Here is a 19363-nt window from a genome sequence, read left to right on the forward strand (position 1 = left end):
TAAGTAAATGGAAGAATACTCTAATTTCAATGTGGATGAGCATTTGGTTGTGCTTAGTGTAGTCTATGGTGTTGCCAGGGAACAGCACCCACTTCGTAGAAGTAGGTGGTGAATATCTCCCGCACACAGATTGCCTCCCGTGCTGCGTTGTTCGACCCCATCCTTGAAACATCCTGCAGAGCAGCAGACTTCTCCTCTGGCGCACGGCGGCGAGCTGCAGATCCCCTACTGGTCCTCGTGTCCATCATCATGAAGTTATGCAGGACACAGGTAGCCTTCACTCACCTGAAGTCTCCCAGGAGGTAGTCCCAGATGGCCCTGGTCATCCAACCTTGCAGTGCCTTACACGGTAACTGTAGGCAATCATTTTGAAGGTATCTGTAGGAATATGGAAGATTGTTTCATTATTAGACTTTTACATCACCAGGTCATTGTGGATTACTAAAGTATAATATCCCTTATAACACACCATGATAACATTGGACAGATAGATGCATGTGCACACATATGTACATGTGTTGCACGTGACAAGCAGGATCATATCCAGGATAGCATCGCAAATGAATACATAAACACCACTTGAAGCTTGATGATGAGTTGATCATTTGAATCAGCTGTGTAGTATTAAGGCAAAAACTAAAATGTGCACCTCTTTGAGTCCCCAGGACTGAGAACCACTGCTCTTCATTGGGACCTCTTCATCTGCAGACAGGCTTTCACCACTCCCTGTATCTGAGGACAGAAAACCTCACAAGAAACGGACTTCATTATTCTCAAATTAGACCGCACTGAATGTTATGTTACTATTATCTCCGTCCTCACTTCTGGGGACTGGAACTACACAAAAGTACCTGCCCTATCCAGAATAGCCTAATCTCTCACTTATCTATTTTACCGTCCTCCGTGACTGTTAGTTAGCTACCTACAAATGGATTTGGAGTAATTTTTTTTACAGTGCTAAATACATTTTTCACCTTTATTTAACCAGGTAAGCAAGTTGAGAACAAGTTCTCATTTACAATTGCGACCTGGCCAAGATAAAGCAAAGCAGTTCGACACATACAACGACACAGAGTTACACATGGAGTAAAACAAACATACAGTCAATAATACAGTAAAAAAAAAAAAAAAAAAAAGTCTATATACAATGTGAGCAAATTAGGTGAGAAGGGAGGTAAAGGCAAAAAAGGCCATGGTGGCAAAGTAAATACAATATAGCAAGTAAAACACTGGAATGGTAGTTTTGCAATGGAAGAATGTGCAAAGTAGAAATAAAAATAATGGGGTGCAAAGGAGCAAATAAATTAATTAAATACAGTTGGGAAAGAGGTAGTTGTTTGGGCTAAATTATAGGTGGGCTATGTACAGGTGCAGTAATCTGTAAGATGCTCTGACAGTTGGTGCTTAAAGCTAGTGAGGGAGATAAGTGTTTCCAATTTAAGAGATTTTTGTAGTTCGTTCCAGTCATTGGCAGCAGAGAACTGGAAGGAGAGGCGGCCAAAGAAAGAATTGGTTTTGGGGGTGACTAGAGAGATATACCTGCTGGAGCGTGTGCTACAGGTGGGAGATGCTATGGTGACCAGCGAGCTGAGATAAGGGGGGACTTTACCTAGCAGGGTCTTGTAGATGACATGGAGCCAGTGGGTTTGGCGACGAGTATGAAGCGAGGGCCAGCCAACGAGAGCGTACAGGTCGCAATGGTGGGTAGTATATGGGGCTTTGGTGACAAAACGGATAGCACTGTGATAGACTGCATCCAATTTGTTGAGTAGGGTATTGGAGGCTATTTTGTAAATGACATCGCCAAAGTCGAGGATTGGTAGGATGGTCAATTTTACAAGGGTATGTTTGGCAGCATGAGTGAAGGATGCTTTGTTGCGAAATAGGAAGCCAATTCTAGATTTAACTTTGGATTGGAGATGTTTGATATGGGTCTGGAAGGAGAGTTTACAGTCTAACCAGACACCTAAGTATTTGTAGTTGTCCACGTATTCTAAGTCAGAGCCGTCCAGAGTAGTGATGTTGGACAGGCGGGTAGGTGCAGGTAGCGATCGGTTGAAGAGCATGCATTTAGTTTTACTTGTATTTAAGAGCAATTGGAGGCCACGGAAGGAGAGTTGTATGGCATTGAAGCTTGCCTGGAGGGTTGTTAACACAGTGTCCAAAGAAGGGCCGGAAGTATACAGAATGGTGTCGTCTGCGTAGAGGTGGATCAGAGACTCACCAGCAGCAAGAGCGACCTCATTGATGTATACAGAGAAGAGAGTCGGTCCAAGAATTGAACCCTGTGGCACCCCCATAGAGACTGCCAGAGGTCCGGACAGCAGACCCTCCGATTTGACACACTGAACTCTATCAGAGAAGTAGTTGGTGAACCAGGCGAGGCAATCATTTGAGAAACCAAGGCTGTCGAGTCTGCCGATGAGGATGTGGTGGTTGACAGAGTCGAAAGCCTTGGCCAGATCAATGAATACGGCTGCACAGTAATGTTTCCTACATCAAGGTAGCTAGCTAATATGAAGTTAGGTAGCTGGTGATATTTAATTAACTTAGCTAGCTATCTATACAGTATGTAAAGACTTAAATGTAAATGTAAATGTAAAGTTGGCGAGATAGCTAGCTAGCTAGTTAGCTAATAATACATCGTTTTTTAAAAACATTTTTTTAAATGTATATACCTACATGAATAGGTTCTCATATCCATGTGGACGATTGGAAACAGAGCAGCAAAGATTGTTTGTCACCAGAGCGTTTTACAGCATATTACTATTTACCTTGGAATAAATTCATGAAATGGGGAATGGATCAAACTATTTACCCATTACATTTATTATTTAACAAGGCAAGTTAGTTTAAGAACAAATTCTTATTTACATTGACGGCCTCCCCCAGCCAAACCTGGATGACGCTGGGCCAATTGTGCGCCGCCCTACGGGACACCCAACCACAGCCAGTTATGATACAGCTTGGATTCGGAACCAGGGTTTCTGTAGTGACGCCTCTAGCACTGAGATGCAGTGCCTTAGACCGCTGCGCCACTCGGGAGCCCCTAAAATAATTTTGTTCCTGGGTGGGCCAGACCTTCATACAAACTAAAGTGCACTATTAGCCTACCGCTGGCCAATCGGGTGGCTCAGATGACCGTGTCTGCAGTAACGTAGCAGGCATAAAGGAAAGATACTTTGCAAAGTGAGATGTCAAAACGTTTAAAACCATGTCTAGAGAGAGACGGTCAACTAATACAGCAAAGAGCTGCTGGTTTTATGAGTGAGTTCATGTTTAAGTTCTTACTCAGCACTGGTGTCCCCCAGGGCTCTGTTCTAGGCCCTCTCCTATTCTCGCTATACACCAAGTCACTTGGCTCTGTCATAACCTCACATGGTCTCTCCTATCATTGCTATGCAGACGACACAAAATTAATCTTCTCCTTTCCCCCTTCTGATGATCAGGTGGCGAATCGCATCTCTGCATGTCTGGCAGACATATCAGTGTGGATGACGGATCACCACCTCAAGCTGAACCTCGGCAAGACGGAGCTGCTCTTCCTCCCGGGGAAGGACTGCCCGTTCCATGATCTCGCCATCACGGTTGACAACTCCATTGTGTCCTCCTCCCAGAGCGCTAAGAACCTTGGCGTGATCCTGGACAACACCCTATCGTTCTCAACTAACATCAAGGCGGTGGCCCGTTCCTGTAGGTTCATGCTCTACAACATCCGCAGAGTACGACCCTGCCACACAGGAAGCGGCGCAGGTCCTAATCCAGGCACTCGTCATCTCCCGTCTGGATTACTGCAACTCGCTGGTGGCTGGGCTCCCTGCCTGTGCCATTAAACCCCTACAACTCATCCAGAACGCCGCAGCCCGTCTGGTGTTCAACCTTCCCAAGTTCTCTCACGTCACCCCGCTCCTCCGCTCTCTCCACTGGCTTCCAGTTGAAGCTCGCATCCGCTACAAGACCATGGTGCTTGCCTACGGAGCTGTGAAGGGAACGGCACCTCAGTACCTCCAGGCTCTGATCAGGCCCTACACCCAAACAAGGGCACTGCGTTCATCCACCTCTGGCCTGCTCGCCTCCCTACCACTGAGGAAGTACAGTTCCCGCTCAGCCCAGTCAAAACTGTTCGCTGCTCTGGCCCCCCAATGGTGGAACAAACTCCCTCACGACGCCAGGACAGCGGAGTCAATCACCACCTTCCGGAGACACCTGAAACCCCACCTCTTTAAGGAATACCTAGGATAGGATAAAGTAATCCCTCTTCCCCCCCTTAAAAGATTTAGATGCACTACTGTTCCACTGGATGTCATAAGGTGAATGCACCAATTTGTAAGTCGCTCTGGATAAGAGCGTCTGCTAAATGACTTAAATGTAAATGTCAACACTTTGTACTCAACACTTTTATAAACCATATACTGCCAGCACACCTACAAGCGAGCCACTCTGGGTGGCCTAAGCGGCACGCTGCAATTCACCGCGTGCTAGAGTACACGAGCCGTAAGGCTTTATCGTTGGGTTTTTTACATAAACGGTTGTCGATTGACTAGGAATGCCTTGGAGATGGACCAGTGGAATGCGATCGACTGGTTGGTGACCACTGCTGTAGAACTTCACTCCACTTTCGATCTCGTGCTTCTCTCTGTGGGGTGATATTTCTGCATGGCATCTGTGCGGCAGTCTCAGGGCTAGAACGCACACGCATACAGTTTAGAGGGAACATTGTTTATAAGCTGCATAAATGTGGTATGTGTGGAGGTCCTTCCTTAATTGGATCTGAGAGCTCATCCCTTGAATGTACATGATGATTGACATCTCCAGGCAGGCAGGCAGTAATTGGGGAGCGTGGCTCAGAAACAGATAGGTGTCAACATATTGAGGTGTTGCTGAGCTCGTCAGAGATGTGCGAAGTGTTTTGTCGACAGACAGAGGCTCTCTGAATCGATGCCTGGGTTTTTAAAAGCTAAGCCACTGAAAGCTACAGTATGTCTGCACTACAGAAGAGAAGGGGAATGATTAGTTGCATTTGGAAAAGCCTAAGTAAAGAGAGGTTGGAGCTGAGCTCCCCTGTCGTTTGGACTGATGGAGACGGGTGGGAGCCCTTCCAAATTGTCTCCTCTCTCACACACACACACACACACAATCCTCTGTTGCTTTACCGTGCTGTTAAGGGATGACAAACATACATGAGAGGTGTCAAAGTCTTGCTAACTATTTGTCTGTGTCCAGTGTGTGTGTACAGTGTGTCTCTGTGTGTGTGTGTACAGTGTGTGTGTTTATTCTTCAACTTCTGTCTGTGTGATTCACCCAATGATAAAGAACCTATTCTCCCTGGACAAGAGTGTTCACACATTACACCGCTTAACCCAGGACAGAAACAATGTTATATTTGAAGAAAAACTCCAACTCATTTCCAAAGAGAGAGAGATATAGAAAGAGAGAGATAGAGAGAGACACTGAGAGAGAGCGAGAGAGAGAGAGAGAGACCAAAGGCTTCAACAACATGGCTTTATTAGCATGTTGCACTAATTCCAACAGCATTTAACTAATCACATCAGATAATTAGTATTTTGAGTGGAATTACTTCTTAATTCGCTTATAGTCAGTCAGTCAGTGTTCAGACGAGTAAATTGCCTGATCTTGCGAGCTTACATACATGATGGCTACACAGATATCAGCGGTAATCAGTCTGGTAATTATGAGGCTATGTTCAGACTGTCTGTCAGGGTTGAGCTCTAGTCTAATTCCACAAGGAATTGGCCATACATAGGAAACCACACACACACATTCACACGAGAGAGAGAGAGACACACACACACACACACACAGGGTCTTCAATTCAATGGCATTCATGTCTCTATTTCGTTTGCCTAACGTGCTACATATACAGATGAATAGAGCAGCTAAGGCCTTGTTTGTAAGCTGTTCTCCAAAGGTCTATAATGTACGCATCAATGTAGAACACCAGTGATCTGCTGTGTAGAGTGCAGTACAGACTCAACTGGCTGGAGGGTCGAGTAGTGTTGTGTCAGAGTGCTGTAATTTATGCATGTGCAGTATGATAACATTAGGAACCGTATGTATGAAGGTTAATGAGCTGTGTGAGCCGAGGCTTGTACAATGTGTGTGTGCGTGCCTGTGTGTGTGTTTGTACAGTATGTGTACATAGGCCAATGCGTGCTTGTGTGTGTCCTGCTGTTTGATTACAGTGACTCCTACTCCTATGGGCTTCACAGGCCAGAGAGGCTCAGTCAGTCTCAGTAAGTAGCTTGACCCGGTCACATACGCCCCACTGTCTCAGAACCTCACCCTGCAGCGGTGTGACCTCTGCTTTACTCACCTGGCTGGCCAACCACACACACACAAACACAGGAACACACACATACAGCCACCTCCGTCTCAGCTCAGCCTCATTGATCTACACGTTCCCTCTGAGATCCCTGTCTAATTAAGGGATCGATAACAGCCACCATGCTGCAGTCTTACTATATCATATCCAGTTTGGCTGCTCCCTTCAACTCAGACACAATCCTTCCTGGGGGAACCCACACTGAAGTAATCACATCTCCTTAGTGCTAGCCCTCTGTCCCTGGCAGGTTTGATTGACTAATATCATCTTGACTGACTGGCCTTGTTTCTTGACTACATGGTCTGCATACCAAATGGCACCCTATTCCCTAAATAGGGCACTACTTTTGGCCACGGACTACTTTTTGATTGGGATTGTGCTAGGGCCGGGAGAAGGAACGTGCATGCTGCATATTCATATCTGCCCCCCCCCTCAGTTTTATCTGTTTGTACACTGACTTTGCGTATAATTAATTAATCCTACAATATTGAATTTGGCTATCAGGGCACCCTTGAATAAATTGCATGACGTCTCTGAATGCTGCCCTCCTTCAATCAGATCATCTCTTCATAGCAGGCTGGTTCCTTCCTCCTTGTTGGGTAAGCCTCCTGTAGGATTAGATGAAGGATATTAATTCTCTCTCGCTCTCTCTCTCTGAGCCTATCAGCAGCAATCCAGCCTGATCAAACAGTGTAAAGCCTCCACTAACCACTGAGATATCCACAGCTAAAAAAACGCTCTCATTACCTTCTATATCACCACACAAACAATCCCACTCAATCTCTCCCGTGGTGTATTTCAACCGTAGTGAATCAAAAATGGACTTTCCAAACGAGGAGGGTTATATATATTATGCTTTAATTTCAACCACCACAACCAGAAAGTGTAGTGTCCATGACTACTTTAACTTCCCAAATAATCTTCTAGTGTTGTGAGTTTTTTAAGATAAGAATATTACGGGAGTTAGTTCTGTATTTCGTCTAATCCCTCATTCCATCCACTTTATCCAGAAGTTGTAGTGTCAATGACAAATAAACTACTTTAACTTCCCAAATAAATGTTCTCTAGTGTTTTTCAGCTGTTGTTGGCAAGGCTGCTAAGAAGATAAAATATATAATGATTTCAGCTTGCTCCACCATTAGCTCCTTTAATTGAGTGGACTGGTATATTTCAGCGCTTTATTAAATTGGAGGGAAGCAGGCCGGAGGGTATTACCAGCAGAGTAAATAGATTTCTGCACTGAGCTCCCTCCGTCTGGCTCTGCCTTCACCACCACACACAAGCTCATACCTCACTTGTTGTCTTGTTTTTTGCACAGGCAGATCATGGTTGTTATAGATACATAGACACACAAAAAATTGGAACAAGGAACATTTGGTTCCTTTGACTCATCATTGGGTCAGACCAAACAGTTTTTCGGATTAAAAGTCTATCTGTGGAGGCCTAACCTTAAGACACCAAATCCAATCCCTCCCACAACGCCTTTGCTATTTTGGATTTTACAGCTTAAAACTTTCTTGGCTTAAAGCTCTTTTTTGTTGACTAAGATGCCCAAATAATGCGACGCTTTCCCTGTGAATCAGGAGGTGTGAAGAGATTTAATGAGTCAAGCTGCTGTTGTGTTGTGGCTTTGCGCCTTGGTGCTGTTTATTCTGAGCATTTTGGTTACAAAACACCCGAAGTTCAACGGCTCCCCAGGTCAAACGCTAGACCTATCCTCCACACTGCCGTACCGCATCCATCCAAGCCTCGCATCAAGACACCGCAGCTCTTTTCGCCCTCCCAGTAATTCAAAGGGCTGTGGTGTTTTCCTTTTTTGGCCTCCTCTACTTACATCACAGTATTTCACCCCCCCCCCCCCCCCGTCGCCTCGTCCTCGTCGCTACCGAGGAATGACTCAAACGCAGGAAGAGAGCTCTTCCCATTACCCGGGGGATTACTCTGATTCTCCACCATCGTCGAAGAAGAACGACAAGGAAAAACATTCAAACATGCCAAAGCCAGGGTCCAACAAAATCCACTCCCCGAGCTTAAGCCCTGCTGAAAGGGAGTGTGAAATAACAATGAGCACAGGTTTGGGGCAGTACAATGAGCAAGGAGGGAGAATAGGAATAGGCAGGGAGAAAGGATTAGAATACTATTAGTAGAAGCAGTTTGTTGTTGATAGGAAGGAAGTTGCTTCTCCTAGGAGTAGATGCTGCTTACTGTGCACCAATCCCTCGTCTGCTTAGATCTTTCTGTAGATTCTACAGTGGGAAATGTGAAATGTCAGGCAAATAGCCATGTCAAGTGTCAATCATGGTATTTCTTTGCCGTGATTGGATGAAAGCTTTGACTGAGATAAGCCTGAACGGAACATCCTTTATTATTGCAAGCCAGGGGATTTATGGGTAAAGACTCGATATGTCTTTGAAACTGTCTGCGTGCATGTTTTTACTATAGGTATGATGGTGTTTTAGAAGGTGTGTATTTACATATCCAGGGGCAACAGAGAGATGCGGGTCATGTAATTTCTTGGTATGCTTCCACGAAGACTGCAATATGATTGTCTCTGAATTATGATGCTCAAATGCCACCTTTCAATATATGTACTTTACATATGTCATACTTTTCTCAGGGGGGATTAAGTATGTTAGGGATTAAGTGTGTTACTTTATATTTTTGTTAAAGAATAACTCACACCCGTAATCTGTTTTATACCACAAAGACTGCAAGTGTAGGTGACTTTCTCTGGATTTAGGATGCTTGGAATTACACCAAATGTCACCTTTCAATATATGGATGTTATGCACTATTTTACCTTAATAAATCTGAACATAGTAACTAACACTTGTATTATTTCTTTGTCTCTCACTGGTTCTCTTGTACAGTTTCTCTATCTGTCTATCTCTCTTAAGAGCTACAGCTGTAGCAGTAGATGCTCACATTATGACACAAAAAGAACGAGACACCGCCACATTGTTTTGTGCTGATCGGAAGATTTAGAAAATAACTTTACCGACAAGCTAAAGACATGGATGCTCTCTCTGTCTCTCCTACAGGTCTCCAGTGATGGCCGGAGGTCTCTTTGCCGTCAACCGTCGGTGGTTCTGGGAGCTGGGTGGCTACGACACTGGCTTGGAAATATGGGGCGGAGAGCAGTACGAGATATCGTTCAAGGTGAGCAAAAATGTATAGAAGATAGCGTTTCCCAATCATACATTTCTCTTACCAATGTTCTCAAGACTGGAACAAGTCTTATCATTCAAGCATCTCGACACAGCACTGTAGAGAAAGTGGAAGTCTTAAGGAGTCTTAAGGTTGCTAGTCATACTCATGAGGGCTAAGTTCGTCTTTCAGTATACACCAGGGTTCGGCAACTAGATTCACAGGCCAATTTTTGTCGGAGCGGATGGTTGGGTGGCTTAATCAAAGCAAGCTTTATTTATACAGCACATTTCAGACATGAAATGCAACACAATGTTATTTACTACACAAAAAAAACAGAAGAGGATAAAAAACATGAGAATAAAACTGAAATGACTAAAAATCACCCTAAAGAAAAGCAAAGCTAAAGCAGTTTTGAGTGTTAAATAAGTGTTAATAAGAAAGTATTTACTAAAATAAATTGAAGAAAATAAAAAAATAACAAATAATTAAAGAGCAACAATAAAATAACAGTAGCGATGCTATATACAGGGGGTACCAGTACAGAGTCAATGTGCGGGGGCAGAGGTTAGTTGAGGTAATATATACATGTAGGTAGAGTTAAAGTGACTATGCATAGATAATAAACAGAGAGTAGCAGCAGCATAAAAGAGGGGTCTGGGGTAGCCCTTGGATTAGCTGTTCATGAGTCTTATGGCTTGGGGGTAGAAGCTGTTAAGAAGCCTTTTGGACCTAGACTTGTCTCTCCGGTACCGCTTGCCGTGCGGTAGCAGAGGGAACAATCTATGACTAGGGTGGCTGGAGACTTTGGCCATTTTTAGGGCCTTCCTCTGACCCTGCCTGATGTAGAGGTCCTGAATGGCAGGAAGCTTGGCCCCAGTGATGTATTGGGCCGTACGCACTACGCTCTGTAGTGCTTTGCGATCGGAAGCCGAGCAGTTGCCATACCATGCAGTGATGCAACCAGTCAGGATGCTCTCGATTGTGCAGCTGTATAATTTTTTGAGGATCTGAGTACCCATGCCAAATCTTTTTAGTTTCCTGAGGGGGAATAGGCTTTGTCTTGCCCTCTTCACGACTGTCCCGGTGTGTTTGGACCATTCTAGTTTGTTGTTGATGTGGACACCAAGGAACATGAAGCACTCAACCTGCTCCACTACAGCCCGTCGATGAGAATGGGGGCGTGCTCGGTCCTCCTTTTCCTGTAGTCCACAATCAACTCCTTAGTCTTGGTTACGTTGAGGGATAGGTTGTTATTCTGGTACCACCCGGCTAGGTCTCTGACCTCCTCCCTATAGGCTGTCTCGTCGTTGTCGGTGATCAGGCCTACCACTGTTGTGTCATCGGCAAACTTAATGATGGTGTTGGAGTCGTGCTTGGCCATGCAGTCATTGGTGAACAAGAAGTACAGGAGGGGACTGAGCACACACCCCTGGGGGGCCCCCGTGTTGGGGATCAGCCAGGCAGATGTGTTGTTACATACCCTTACCACCTAGGGGCGGCCTGTCAGGAAGTCCTGGATCCAGTTGCAGAGGGGGGGTGTTTTGTCCCAGGGTCCTTAGCTTAGTGATGAGCTTTGAGGGCACTATGGTGTTGAATGCCAAGCTGTAGTCAATGAATAGCATTCTCACGTAGGTGTTCCTTTTGTCCAGGTGGGAAACATTAGTGTGGAGTGCAATAGAGATTGCATCATCTGTGGATCTGTTGGGGCAAATTGGAGTGGGTCTAGAGTTTCAAGGATGATTTTGTTGATGTGAGCCATGACCAGCCTTTCAAAGCACTTAATGGATACAAACATGAGTGCTACCGGTCGGTAGTCATTGTCACGACTCCGACCGAAGGTGTCTCCCCTTCCCGTTCGGGTGGCGCTCGGCGGTCGTCGTCGCCGGCCTACTAGCTGCCACTGATTATTTCCTCCCCCTCCTTATGTGTTTATTGAGTGCACCTGTTTTGAGTTGGGTATAATTAGTGAGGCTTTATTAGTCAGCCGGCCCGCCTGGTTCCTTGTGCGAGATTAATTATTGTGACCTTCTGTTTTGTGTAACTTGTGTGCACGTCTGTGGGTTACGTGTTTTCCCATTTCGTGGGTTTTGCTGGACAGTTTAAGTCCCCCTGTTTGGGGCGTTTGTTTTGTTATACGCCCGGTGTTTTCGTGGGGTTGGCTTATGTTCGCCGTTTTGGTGCATTAAAGTAGCACTCCCCTGAACTCTGCTTCCTGCGCCTGACTTCTCACCCACTACACTCAGAACGTTACAGTCATTTAGGCAGGTTACCTTGGTGGTCTTGGCCACAGGGACTGTGGTGATCTACTTGAAACATGTTGGTATTACAGACTCGGTCAGGAATAGATTAAATATGTCAGTGAAGACACATTCCAGTTGGTCAGCACATGCTCGGAGTACACATCCTGATAATCCGTCTGGCCCTGCGACCTTGTGATTTTTGACCTGTTTAAAGGTCTTACTCACATCGGCTACGGAAAGCTTGATCACACAGTCGTCCAGAACAGCTGCTGCTCTCATACATGCTTCAGTGTTGCTTGCCTCGAAGTGACCATAGAAGTAATTTAGTTAATCTAATAGGCTCGTGTCACTGGGCAGCTTGTGGCTGTGCTTCCCTTTGTAGTCCGTAATAGTTTGCAAGCCCTGCCACATCCGACGAGCCCCGGAGCCCGTGTAGTACAATTCAATCTATAAGGGCACAAGGCGAGACCCAAATGCAGACACAGGAGGCAGATGGTTGAGCTCCGATATTTATTATAGCAAAAGGGGTAGGCAAAAGGCAGGTCAGGGACAGGCGAGAGTTCATAAACCAGGTCAGAGTCCAAACAGTACCAGGCGATAGGCAGGCTCGACGTCAGGACAGGCAGGGGTTCAATGATCAGGACCGAGTCCAAACAGTACAAGGGAATTGGCAGGCTCGTGGTCAGGCAGGCGGATTCCCAGTGAGGCGGATACCCAGTGTCAAAAACCAGGAGGGCTAGGATAAAACAGAGACTGTGAAAAATAGGAGCTAGGGAAAACGCTGGTTGACTTGGAAATACAAGACGAGCTGGCACAGAGAGACAGGAAACACAAGGATAAATACACTGGGGACTAATAGGGGAAACAGATGACACCTGGAGGTGGGTGGAGACGATCACAAAGACAGGTGAAACAGATCAGGGCGTGACACAATCTTATTCCTGTATTGACGCTTTCCCTGTTTGATTGTTTCGTAGAAGGACATAGCGGGTCTTCTTATAAGCGTCCAGGTTAGTGTCCCACTCCTTGAAAGCGGCAGCTCTACCCTTTAGCTCAGTGCGGATGTTGCCTGTAATCCATGGCTTTTGGTTGGGATATGTATGTACGGTCACTGTGGGGACGATGTCATCAATGTACTTATTGATGAAGCCAGTGACTGATGTGGTGTACTCCTCAATGCCATCGTAAGAATCCCGTAACATATTCCAGTCTGTTCTAGCAAAACAGCCCTGAAGCTTAGCATCTGCGTCATCTGACCACTTCCGTATTGAGCGAGTCACTGGTACTTCCAGCTTTAGTTTTTGCTTGTAAGCAGGACTCAGAAGGATAGAGTTATGTTTAGATTTGCCAAATGGAGGCTGAGGGAGAGCTTTGTACGAATCTCTGTGTGTGGAGTAAAGGTGGTCTAGAGTTTTATTTAATCTGGTTGCACATGTAACATGCTGGTAGAAATTAGGTCAAATGGATTTAAGTTTCCCTGCATTAAAGTTCCCGAACACTAGGAGCACCGCCTCTGGATGAGCATTTTCTTGTTTGCTTATGGCCTTATACAGCTCGTTGAGTGCGGTCTTAGTGCCAGCATCGGTTTGTTGTGGTAAATTGACAGCTACGAAAAATATAGATAAACTCTCTCGGTAAATGTTGTGGTCTACAGCTTATCATGAGATACTCTATCTAAGGCGAGCAAAACCATGAAACTTCCTTAATATTAGATTTCGTACACCAGCTGTTACTGACAAATAGACACAGACCGCGGTCTTGTCTTGATTTAGCTGGAGGAAGTTGTGAGCCACCCAAGTATTTACATCACTAATACAGTCTAATAATGTATCTGTGAAGTTAATGTGACACAGAAATGTAAAGTTGTGTATCGTCTGTGTAGCAGTTAAAATCAATGCTGTGCTTTCTGATAACGCTGCCAATGAGTAACATATACTTTATAAACTGAACAGTAACAGACCCAAAATCAAACCTCGTGGACGCCACAGCGCCTATTTTGACTCTCGACCAGTTAAATAGGTCCTAAACCAATTTAGAACTGGAGCACAGTCTTTTCAGAAGGACATCATGGTCAACCGTGTCGAGTGCAGCACTTAAATCCAAGAGTACAAGGACAGAGAGCTGTTTGGCATCTGTGTTGGCTCTAAGATCATTTACCACTTTAACTAAGGCTGTCTCTGCGCTGTGATGGGCACGAAACAAACTGAGCAATCATGGGAGAAGGGCCTTGGTCAGGGAGGTGACCAAGAACCTGATGGTCACTCTGAATGAGCTCCAGAGTTCCCCTGTGGAGATGGGAGAACCTTCCAGAAGGACAACCATCTCTACAGCACTCCACCAATCAGGCCTTTATGGTAGTGGCCACCCGGAAGCCACTCCTCAGTAAAAGGCACATGACAGCCCGCTTGGAGTTTGCCAAAAGGCACCTAAAGGACTCAGGAAACAAGATTATCTGGTCTGATGAAACCAAGATTGAACACTTTGGCCTGAATGCCAAGTGTCACGTCTGTAAGAAACCTGGCACCATCCCTACGGTGAAGCATGGTGGTGGCCGCATAATGCTGTGGGGATCTTTTTCAGTGACAGGGACTGGGAAAGATGAACGGAGCAAGATGAACGGAGCAAAGTACAGAGAGATCCTTAAACCCAATTGAACATCTCTGGAGGGACCTGAAAATAGCTATGCAGCGACGCTCCCATCCAACCTGACAGAGCTTGAGAGGAACTGCAGAGAAGAATGGAAGAAACTCCCCAAATATAGGTGTGCCAAACATGTAGCGTCATACCCAAGAATACCCAAGGCTGTAATCACTGCCAAAGGTGCTTCAACAAAGTACTGAGTAAAGGGTCTGAATACTTATGTAAATGTGATTTATTTAAATTTTAATACATAAAATAAAATTTAAAAAACAGCTTTTCCTTTGTCATTATGTGGTATTGTGTGTAGATTGATGAAGAAAAACAACAATTTCATCTATTTTAGAACAAGGCTGTAACAAAATTTGGAAAAAGTAAAAAAGTCAAGGGGTCTGAATACTTTTCCAAATGCAATGTACTTGAACAGATTTCCTAAATGAACGTAATTTCTAGCTGAATTCCTGGTGATTTAAGTATTTCCTTCCCCAAAAACTAAAATCCCTCCCCCAAAATATATAGTAATATATATATATTAGTTTAGTTTTTTTGCAAAAAAACAAAAAAATCGCTTGCGGGCTGGTTTTGGCCCATGGCCACCTGTTGCCTTTTGCCGACCCTGTTACGTCAGAAGGCATGGACCAAAGCGCAGCGTTGTAAGTGTTCATGATTTTTATTGATCAAAACTCTCTAACGAAATAACAAAGTGAAAAACAAACAGTTCTGTACGGCAAATAAACTATACAGAAAACAACTACCCACAAAACACAGGTGGGAAAAAGTTTACCTAAGTATGATTCCCAATCAGAGACAACGATAGACAGCTGCCTCTGATTGGGAACCACACTCGGCCAAAAACAAAGAAATAGAAAACATAGAAATAAAGAAACTAGAATGCCCACCCTAGTCACACCCTGGCCTAACCAAAATAGAGAATAAAAGCCTCTCTATGGCCAGGGCGTGACAGACCCCTGGTCTATACTAAAATACATCTAAAGTTGCGTTGTTCATCTGGGCACAACAAAATTACAGATGGTTTAAAACACACTAAAGTCTACCAACCTTGCAATTATATTAGAGTCTAGACAATCATGGTCCCATAACAATGTGTTTCTTTGGTCCATTCTTTTCCATCCTGTCCCACCATACACCTGCCTCAATCTCCAGACAGGTCAGTCTGCTCCCAGACAACTTTATTAAACTGGAACAACTTTCACCCAGATGAATTTCTCTCGCTCTGTTCTCCAGTGTTTTGTTTCTCCTACCTTCTCCAGTACAATGCACTCCTCAGAACCCAGCATTCCAAAATAATGTTTGTGTGTGTGTGCCCGTGTGTCTGCAACCGTGTGTGCACGTGTGTGTGTGTTAGTGGGTTACAAGGAGTAGTTCTGGCTTTAGCCTCCTTCCCAAACTAATTACAGCCAGTGATTTTTGGCTTGTTTGCGGCTCAGAGGTTATTCCATTTTGATTTACGGAGGAGAACACAGTATATGGATGTGAGGGAATATTGTGTTTATCGTGCCTGACATACCTGCCATCCAACCGGGTCTCAGTATACACTCTCTCTCGCTTTCGCTCTCTCTCGCTCTCGTTCTGTCAGTGAGTGCACTTTGTAATTGGAATGCAGCCCTTTCTTCCTTGACTGGAAACCATGGCAACGATAAAAATAGTTCCCTTGCGAAATTGCAAGTCTTCTTACAGAGGTGGGAGGGGGGATTCAGACATTTGTGTTAATCTGTGTGTTTTTTGAGTCGTTGGTGTTATTTTGTGTTGAGAATTCGCAAGTGTACAATAAGCACACAAATGAAGAAAAAGTGTAAATATTACACAGTGGCGCCCCCATCTGTCTCAATGTTAAAAGCTCTGATTCAGAGTTGTCTGGTCCAGTTACTTAGGGGAGAGTGGGGTAACACGGAACCCAAACCGTCAATTTAGCTAGTTAGCTTGCACTTGCTAGCTAATTTGTCCTATTTAGCTAGCTTGCTGCTGCTAGCTAATTTGTCCTGGGATATACACATTAGGTTGTTATTTTACCTGAAATGTACAAGGTCCTCTACTCTGACAATTAATCCACACATAAAACAGTCAACCAAATAGTTTATAGTCATCTCTCCACCTTCCAGGCTTTTTCATTGTTGAACATATATGGTGATTGGCATCTAAATTCTCATAGTATTGTCACGACAACCGGCAACAGTTCGTCTTTCAATCACCCACGTGGGTATAACCAATGAGGAGATGGCACGTGGGTACCTGCTTCTATAAACCAATGAGGAGATGGGAGAGGCAGGACTTGCAGCGCGATCTGCGTCAGAAATAGGAATGACTTCTAGCCCTTGGCAACACAGATGCTCGTTGACGCGAGCAGTGTGGTCAGGGTATTAGGAGAGACATTTTTTACATTCAGCATCACTCTGTTAATGAAATATAGTATTATTTCTAGCAAAGATATCAACATATATTTCAGGATGTTGTGTATCCCTGGAAATAATCAGAATTAATGTAAACATTACAGTTTGGAAAACATAGCTATGCCGCCTACAAATTTATGTATTGATTGAAATATTAGCACTACATTTTTGAAACCATCTTCATTTCCCAAACACAATTCATCATAATCACAATCGCTTTTTTGTCTTTTAATATTTTGAAGCATCTTTTAAACACAGGCTTAACACCAAACAAACACTTTCTACTTTTTAAAATGAACAGAAGCCAGGCCCTGTTGTAACCTCATATCCCACCAATAATGCCTTGCATTACACTTGGGAAGAAAACACTTCAATTTGCTCAACTTCCCCAATCCTCAACTTACCCCAAGACAAACATTTTGACTTTATTACCCCACACAGCTACAAGGATGCACTTTCATGCTAGGTTTAGGGCCTCACATTGAAGCTTATAGAGACCCCAACTGATGTATAGAACATTGATCTACTTTGGTTTAGAAGCATCATGAAACCTCTAACACAATCAATTATTTTGACTTTTTTAGACCTAACTTGCTTACCACTTTTTCCATGTGGTTTCTTCCTTCACAGACTCCATGAAATGATGACCTCTTCCTAAATATTTGGTCAAATGATACATTATGTGTATGGTTTCCTAGAAACAAGGGTGGCTCAACTGACCCCTTTGGCTCAACTTACTCTGCTCTCCTCTACTGTCACGGAGTATGGATGTCTGACAGTTAGCCTACATATGATAGCTGTTAGACTGACAGTCTATTGACACTGGTTGTATCTCACATTGAAAAGATATCATCAAGGCATCTTGAGGAATTGTACCTCGTCCTGTGAGTTGTACGCTAAAACAAATTGTTACTCATGAACGCATGGGAGTCATTCATAAACCCCTCGTATTTCTGCTGATATGAGAGGTCAATGAACATCTACACTGGTCCTCTGAGGAGGCCATTTTCTGAAGACTGGAGGAATCTCTCCACATGTCAATGAAGCCTGTCAAGTCAGCTTGACCATTAACCTGAGGCATCTCAGGAATGCACCCTGCCTCGTTGTGATATGGCAGAGCAGGGAGAGAGGTGGAGCGCTCACACACACAGCGGGAGAGAGGTGGAGCGCTCACACACACAGCGGGAGAGAGGTGGAGCGCTCACACACACCGCGGGAGAGAGGTGGAGCGCTCACACACCGCGGGAGAGAGGTGGAGCGCTCACACACACAGCGGGAGAAAGGTGGAGCGCTCACACACACCGCGGGAGAGAGGTGGAGCGCTCACACACACAGCGGGAGAGAGGTGGAGCGCTCACACACACCGCGGGAGAGAGGTGGAGCGCTCACACACACAGCGGGAGAGAGGTGGAGCGCTCACACACACAGCGGGATAGAGGTGGAGCGCTCACACACACAGCGGGAGAGAGGTGGAGCGCTCACACACACAGCGGGAGAGAGGAGGAGAAGCGGAGGAGAGGTGAAATGTCCCAGGATCCTTTCCAAACAGTCAGCATGACCACTCTAATTCTAATCAAGCTGCCAAGTTTGAAAGAAGGAGGGGTGAGAGAGGGAGGGAAAGAGGGGAGAGGAAGAATGGACATGAAGAGATAAAGAGAGTCATAGGGAGGAAGAGAGAGCAAGGGAGAGGATAGCAGACTGAAGGGGTTCAGAGTAGCACTACCTGACCTCTTCCTTCCTCTTCTTTCTAGCTCTTCCTTTGATGCAGGAAAAGAGGGGTATCGAGCGAAGTGCTCGGGAAATAGGATTCCTTTCAGTCCCTCCGCTCAAAGAGGCTTATAATGTGGCCCTGTCAAGCAGACAAAGTGGGAATCCACTTCAAGTGTGGACAGAAGGACAATAGGTTGTCTGTATTAGGGTCTTGCAACAAACAGAACACAAACCCATCTACACAACCATTTCAACAACAATATCCTCACTCTGAACTCAATCGACAATAACTCAGGGCTTTGAAATTGAAAGATACCTGTGATTCCTTTCTGGAACAATAGGAAAAACAAAGTGTGCTCTTCCTTTTCTTTCTTTACTTCAGTGCTGACAACTAGGGTTGCAAAATTCCGTGAACTTTCAATAAATTCTCAGATTTCTCCCGAAATCCCAGAATCAGGAGGGAATAAGCAGGAAATCCAGAATCATCCAACCAGGTATTCTGGAAAACCAGATCATGTATTAAATGTTCCCGAAATTTTGCAACCCTACTTACAACAGACGGTTGGTTGAGTTACAACGGTTCTGTGGCCTTGCTTAGAACACATAGCTAGCAGGCTGACAGGAAGCTTTTGAAGTAATGTACTGAGGTATTGTTTGTGTTCCATCTCCATTCAGGTATGGATGTGTGGGGGCAGTATGTACGACGTACCATGCTCCCGAGTTGGACATATCTACAGGAAATACGTTCCCTACAAAGTGCCGTCCGGAACAAGCCTAGCCAGAGTAAGTTAGACTGACCAGCCAATACACTGCTTCCATCAACTGGTTATGGCTAACATGCGGCCATTTTGACTGGTTGTCTATTAATTAATTGG

At 44.9% G+C, this 19363-nt stretch overlaps 1 protein-coding gene across 1 annotated transcript in view; it reads left to right on the forward strand.

The window, feature by feature from the left end:
- The window catches only part of LOC115145615 (polypeptide N-acetylgalactosaminyltransferase-like 6), a 249431-nt gene that overhangs the window by 216009 nt on the left and 14059 nt on the right, over nucleotides 1-19363 (forward strand). The window contains exons 8-9 of the mRNA XM_065003262.1: nucleotides 9385-9502; nucleotides 19164-19271. Of these exons, the coding sequence (XP_064859334.1) occupies nucleotides 9385-9502; nucleotides 19164-19271 (226 nt within the window). The remainder of the gene's footprint in view (nucleotides 1-9384; nucleotides 9503-19163; nucleotides 19272-19363) is intronic.

The sequence above is a fragment of the Oncorhynchus nerka genome, linkage group LG18 (assembly GCF_034236695.1).
Source record: "Oncorhynchus nerka isolate Pitt River linkage group LG18, Oner_Uvic_2.0, whole genome shotgun sequence".
NCBI classification, from domain to species: Eukaryota; Metazoa; Chordata; class Actinopteri; order Salmoniformes; family Salmonidae; genus Oncorhynchus; species Oncorhynchus nerka.